This window comes from Hibiscus syriacus, unplaced genomic scaffold, assembly GCF_006381635.1.
Source record: "Hibiscus syriacus cultivar Baekdansim isolate YM2019G1 unplaced genomic scaffold, ASM638163v2 tig00111834_pilon, whole genome shotgun sequence".
Taxonomy (NCBI): Eukaryota; Viridiplantae; Streptophyta; class Magnoliopsida; order Malvales; family Malvaceae; genus Hibiscus; species Hibiscus syriacus.
This window is the reverse complement of record NW_024063192.1, coordinates 562,897-569,510: the sequence shown is the minus strand read 5'-3', so window position 1 is coordinate 569,510 and position 6,614 is coordinate 562,897. Positions and strand designations below refer to the sequence as shown.

The window sequence follows — 6,614 nt, the reverse complement described above, 5'->3', positions numbered from 1 at the left end:
TCTCTCACGACATGTGTCTAGGATCGGGTTATGGGCATCTGGAATCAATTCATTTCATTGCCAGGGCAACCAATTTATAAAATGAATAAATTTAAATTTTAATGTGTAAAACAAAATAAATTAAAAGAGTTTTCTTTATTATAAATTTTTATGATATTTAATTTAAATTAATTATTTAATAAATTAAATATTAATTTATCATAAAATAAATGTTTAATATAAAATAAGTGTTCAAAGAATACCTCGAAAAACGTTTTAGTACCTAAAGAATTTTTCATTAAAAATAGATATCTATTAAGTTTTTTCTTTACATTTTAAGATGCCTATCGTAAAAAAAATTGTTAAGTAACACATGTCATGTATAGATTTTTTTAAAATAAAATGTTATTTAAAAATATTTTCTTTAAAAAAATCTGGACGTGACACGTTTTACTTAACGATTTTTTTAAAGTTAAACACCTAAAAATATAACAAAAAATTTTTTGTATATATTTTTATTCTTTAAGCAACAAAAATTAATTTTAAGTATAATTTAAATATTTATTTTTATATTAAGACTAAAATAAATATAAAATTAAATACGAACATGACAAGTTGTTGGTAATTATGCTAAGGCACAACTCATCTGCTTACTTTTTAAAGTCAACGAGGAATTAAACTTTTCGAAATTCTGCCAACCTCAACCATCTTAACTATGTGTAAAATGTTAATGGAATTGGGACCATTCAACCTATCAGGCAAATATATTCAATTAATATATATATATATATATATATATATATATATATATATATATATATATATATATATATATATATATATATATATATATATATATATACTATAACTTTTTTATTAATCTAAATAAGTATAAGATAATATATATTTTAAGATAATTCTTTTTTATATAAAAGATGGAAACGACAATGTTTTCAGCTACATCTTTAGGGTTTCTTCTTCTTCTTTTCTATTAGAGACTAATAAATTATCGAATATCAGTAAGCGGTAATGAAAAATGCCTTTCTCCCTCTAGTTATGGCAAGTTTGACTAGTTAATCGATGCATCTATTGTCATTCTCAAATATTTGATATTAAACGTTGACATTGACATATATAAAGCATCTTCAAATGGATACATGTATATTCTGAAATTTAAATTTTTTTATATTATATGTTTATTTCACTATGAGTGTTCACCGTGAAATTATTTTTGTACTTTTCTCATATAAAAAAATTTAATAACTAATACACGTGTCCACCTTAAAAATATATTATAATTCTGTCACTAAACGTAGACATCCTAACATTTTGAATGGAAATATTTTTTTTCCTTCAATATTGTCTTTAATTTTTTTATATAATAAATATAATTTAAATTCAATTTTTGAAAAAGAATTTATGGTAAGAAATCAAGGGAACCTCGACACCTACATCATTCCCCATTTGCTTTGAACCGACGAGTGTGAACCCACATGCCTCTCTCTCTCCGTTTCTCTCCCCCAATAAATCTCAGCTGAGGCCCCCATCCCTTCATTTTCCCTTACTTTACATCTTCCGAAAAGCTTCCTTTTTTCTTCTTCGTCTTCTTCCCCAAACCCACTTCTTGTTGATTCCCTGTCACTGTTTCATATCTCAACAATGGCAGCCTCAAGATTCTCTCTTGCTTTGTCCCTCGCCATTCTCTCAATCTTGGCCGTCGATGCCGACCACCACCATGCGGCGGCGCCGTCTCCTTCCTCCTCCGTGGACTGCTCCTCTCTGATTCTCAACATGGCGGATTGTTTGTCGTTCGTGTCGAGTGGGAGCAAGGCATCGAAGCCAGAGGGGACGTGCTGTTCCGGGTTGAAAACCGTGCTGAAATCCGGACCCGAATGCTTGTGCGAGGCCTTTAAGAGCAGTGCTTCTCTTGGTGTTTCTCTGAATATCACCAAGGCCATGACCTTGCCCGCTGCTTGCAAAGTCTCTGCTCCTCCTCCTGCCACTACCTGCGCATGTGAGTTAACTCAGGTTTTCTTTTCTTTTTTTTCTGGATCAAAATGTAAAATGTTGCTGGGAAAGTGAATCTTGAATTGCGTGGGGCTTCAAAGGGGTAAAGTTTTGATATTTTTTTGGTGAGAAAATCTGTAATTTTTATGTTGCAGTGAAAAAACCCAGATTTTGATTCTTAGAATGATTATTTATTTATGTTGCAGTGTCTCCTGCTGGTGCTCCAGGTATGTTCTGATAAATCTAATCTTTAATTCTTGAAAAACATTTCAACCTTTTGTTTCTCTGTTAAAATTGTTCAATTCGCCGGAAAATTTGTAGGTATGGCACCATCGGCAATAGCAGGTGCGCCGGAGGCATTCTCAGGAGGAGCGACTGCGTCGGCACCGACACCGGCTCCCGGCAGCACGGGCGGCGCTCAGGTGCTTGCTTCCTCCATCGGATCTCTTGTCTCAGGCCTTGTTTATTACGTTGATGTGTAGCTAAGCTATGTATCTTATGATGTGTTCGATTTAGTTTACCCTTTGGTTTTGACGAGCCATTGTTTTGAGTGTGAGTCTGATATTCAGAACTCGGATTGTATGTTGATTTCCCATTGATATTTCTACTTATCTAATTTTGTTTGTTGATTTGTCATGTGAACTCATTGACGAGCAATTCTACTTATTTAAATTATTTGAGTTAATTTAAATTATCGAGTTAATTTAATTTTTAAGTTCGGGTCGAGTTGAAATTTGAAAATTTCGAGTTTATAAAAAATCTAAGATTTATATGTTTCCTAAATTTTTTTATTATTTTCACTTTCATATTTCATATGTAAGTTTATTTTCATCAAATTTGAATCATATATATTTTTATTATAATATAATATTTATATAACTTTAATTTTTATTTTAATTAAAATTTATCATTTCCAATTTAATCTTTCAACTATATTTAATTTGATCTTAACGTTATAAATCTTTTGGCTTCATATAAAAATAAATATTTAAATTATACTCAAAATTCTTAAAAATAAATGTCTAATGATTTCTTCATTACACTTTTAAATATTTATCCTTAAAAAATTATTAAGTACACGTGTTGCGTTTAGATTTTTTAAATTTTTTTTTGAATAACATTTAATTTTTAAAAAATTAAAAATATAAAATTGATACATGTCACTTAACTGATTTTTTAACGGAGACACCTAAAAATATAACGGAGAAAATATGAGAAACTTATTTTTTTAAAAAATCTTAAAGCATTAAAAATTAATTTTGATTTTGAATATAATTTAAACATTTATTATTAAATTAAGTTTTTTTTTTTACAATTTTTTTCTTATCATCAATTCATCTGTTGGTTTATCAATTTGATCATAACAATTGTCTCAATTCGACTAGATCGAATACAGACCCCTAATTAACAATACGCGTTCTTCCTGTTTCTAGCTTGCATGTCCCTATCAATGGCAGCTTTGGCCAGCGTGAACAAAGGGTTCTGTTGGGTTTTGGACTAACTTTCATCTTAACAATTTGACAAGAAAATGTAACGTGGAACACAATAATTTAGGGTTCTAATTCCTGTTTTGAAGAACATATCCGAACTGCATCAGCCACAGTGAGGAAGATCCTTTCCTCACCTATCAAATCTGCAAACTTTGAGGCATCCAACTTGTCGACCACAACTGGCCCTGGATTTGATAAAACTAGCTTAACATTCCTCTTTTCAAGAGCATGGATGCCACTAGTGTCAATGTCGGTAACAGCTGCCAGAACATGCAATTTTCATAAGAAAAGGAACCCATCTTGCCAAACTTGAAAAAGAAGGAGAATCCAGGTTCGATCAGTTCTGTCGATAGAGTACGTGTATGTTATCAATAGGCTAAGAAACATATACAGAATTTTGGGTTGGGATTAAATTTCGAAAGTTTAAATTTTGGGTTCTGAGTTTGATCAATTGCGTGTGTAAAACGTATATATTCTCAATAGACTAAGAAACAGTTGCATGTGCAAAATGTATATATTGTCAATAGATTAAGAAACAGACGCTGAATCCTGGGTTGGGACTAAAAAAACAGATATGAAAGTTTGAAGATGAACTTACGGCACATTTCAACAATCAGATACTGAATTCTGGGTTGGAATTTTCCTTTCAGTTCTCCTTCTTCCTCTTCATCAGCTAGCCATCTCAAAATCCTTTCTTTTACATAGTTGGAGTTGGAGAAATAAATTGCAGAATCAACTCTAACAATGAGAATCCCTGCAACTTTTGTTGCATCTGGATATTGCAAGATGTTCCTGTAAACATTATTAGTCCTCGGAACTTTTCCAAGGATTGCTGTTCTAGGCCTTGTAACTTGTAATAGGATCTTTGCAAATGAGATTGAAACCTATTGCAGCAAGAAATAGATGTTTAGTGCATGTATTTACGGATCCGGAAGTTAGGTACGTGACCGACGAACCGCTATTAGAAGGCCGATCTCGATGAAGGAGAATACGACACCAAAGAAGGCTCCCATACAAGCGGCGAAATCGAATTTATCGACCTTCCATATTAGAGCCACCGCATCAATGTCAACTAGTCCGACAACAGCAAATATAATGATCGAAGCGACTATAGCATTCGGTGTGTACTTGAACAACGGCGTGAAGAGTGCCAACGTTAGCAGCACGGCGATGGCCATCACTATATTAGAAACAACTGTTTCACAACCGGACATGTGGTTTACTGCTGAAAGAGAGAAGGATCCTGCAATTTGCATTCAGACATGAAAAGAACTTACAATGATTCATATGTATGTATGTATGTTTGTAAGCTTGCATGTATGTATGTATGTATGTGTCCTTGTATGTTACACCTGTGGCGACATAGCAAGATGTCAAGGAACCAACAATGTTCTTTGTTCCTAATGCTACCATTTCTTTGTTTCCATCCAATTGGTAGTCTTTCATGGAAGCTAATGTTCTTCCAATTGCAACAGCTTCCTGAAGAGAAAAATATATGTGTTTAGATATAAAAGAAAGATGCGGTGGTTCGATTTCAAATCTGGGGGCTGTGTTTTTGTTGTACCGTCAACGCTATCATACCCGAACGACACCGATCTTGAAGCCTTTGCCAACGTATTCTCCGGAGAAGAAGATTTCTTTTGCAGATAGTGGATTGATGCCTTCTCTGATATTTTCATCTAAATATACAAAATGTACGAAAATCTTGATTACTTTGTAAAAGAGATGAAGCTAGGGAAACAATCAAATATGATATGTTATACGTACGATTTGAACCCCACGCATATCGACTCGTGTGGCATACACTAAAACGGTGGAGAGGATGACGGAGATCAACGGAGCTATGGCCGGCACCCAAAATAATTTCTTCTGCTTTTTCCCCTATTTTCATTTTTAATGGTGATTGCAGCACCAGCCATGAAACCGACTATGGCGGCATGAGATAGAAAGTCTATTAGGAATCCCAACCTGTAACCGAGCATACCCGTATGTGAAACTGACACCGAAGTTCGAATAACGAATCCCTGAGAGTGATATTACCTGAAAAATCCAAGTAGCAATTGAGTGAGGCCAGCAAAGAAAGTGGCGGTGAGCGCAAGGTATCGGTAGTCAACCGGATTAGCAGATGAATCAATCTCATCTTGCAGCAGACTGCCGAGCAGAAGAGACACGACTGCCACCGGTCCGATAGCGATATCCCGTGGTGAACTTCCCATGAATGCATACACAAGAGGTGGAACAAAGCTACTATCTGTCATGTAATTGAAATCAAATTCCTCAAATCAATATGATCACACCAGAATACATACATATTTATATGTAATCAGTATGAATGCATACACAGTCCGTATAGGGGATCAAGATTGGCAAGCTTTGCATATCCAATATCCTGTGGAATGCAAAGACTTGCAGTAGTAAGCCCGGCGATCAAATCGCCTTTGAATTCGAAAGATTATAGTCCCTTCCCCATTCAAATATCGGAAAAACCGCTCGGAGGCAGAGGAGGAACTTTCTCGAGCTCGGTTGAATCTGTTCAAAGGTTCGTCCGCAAATAAGGTTTCCTTCACAGCTGCTGCAAATTCTTTAAACAGGTGTTGCTTCAGAGGCACTCCAACCTTGTGAATGTACTGCGAACTACGACAAGACAACAAGCTACTAGCGCTTTCCGTCTCCTTGGAGCCATTCTCATCAGTTTCGGGGTGAGCCATTCTCTCAAGGGGCTTTGTTTATAACCTACAAGATTCAATTCAAATCCGCACCCACCAGTGGATAACATGTTTAGATTCGATATAAGTATGCTCGATTTTATTTAACATAAATTCACACACTCAAACGATCATCATAAGTTCATGACCTTGTATCTATATCGATATCTATATCTAAATACGAATCGGGCATCGAAGATTAAAGGATGTCGAGATTAGGTGAACTCTAAATCTGTTCTCAGACAGTGTTGAACTCTAAGCTCCTGGAAACAGAAGGCAAAAGACGTATATTTTGCATTTATGGACTGAAACCAACCATTTGATGTGAACACAGCATGAAATCATGGCTACGTTACAAAGTCAAAAACACTTGTAGTATGTTCAAGCTTTAATCTCCTCTTAATTTAGTCATTACACGTATATATACAATATA

At 34.5% G+C, this 6,614-nt stretch overlaps 1 protein-coding gene and 1 pseudogene across 1 annotated transcript; one reads left to right on the top strand and one right to left on the bottom strand.

The window, feature by feature from the left end:
* The first annotated feature begins 1,522 nt into the window (after positions 1–1,522).
* Positions 1,523–2,615, top strand: LOC120171393 (non-specific lipid transfer protein GPI-anchored 31-like). Its single transcript, XM_039179096.1, has 3 exons — positions 1,523–1,993; positions 2,193–2,213; positions 2,308–2,615. The coding sequence occupies exons 1-3, from the start codon at positions 1,639–1,641 to the stop codon at positions 2,466–2,468; spliced, it is 537 nt and encodes a 178-aa protein (XP_039035027.1). The 5' UTR covers positions 1,523–1,638; the 3' UTR covers positions 2,469–2,615.
* Positions 2,616–3,524: 909 nt separating this feature from the next.
* Positions 3,525–6,184, bottom strand: LOC120171436 (annotated as a pseudogene).
* Between the last annotated feature and the right edge of the window lie 430 nt (positions 6,185–6,614).

Excerpts from the sequence above, each read along its gene's own strand:
- LOC120171393 (XM_039179096.1), top strand. The coding sequence starts at position 1,639 with ATGGCAGCCTCAAGATTCTCTCTTGCTTTGTCCCTCGCCATTCTCTCA. Across the intron at positions 1,994-2,192 it reads TCCTGCCACTACCTGCGCAT|TGTCTCCTGCTGGTGCTCCA; the intron begins GTGAGTTAACTC and ends TTTATGTTGCAG. Across the intron at positions 2,214-2,307 it reads GTCTCCTGCTGGTGCTCCAG|GTATGGCACCATCGGCAATA; the intron begins GTATGTTCTGAT and ends GAAAATTTGTAG.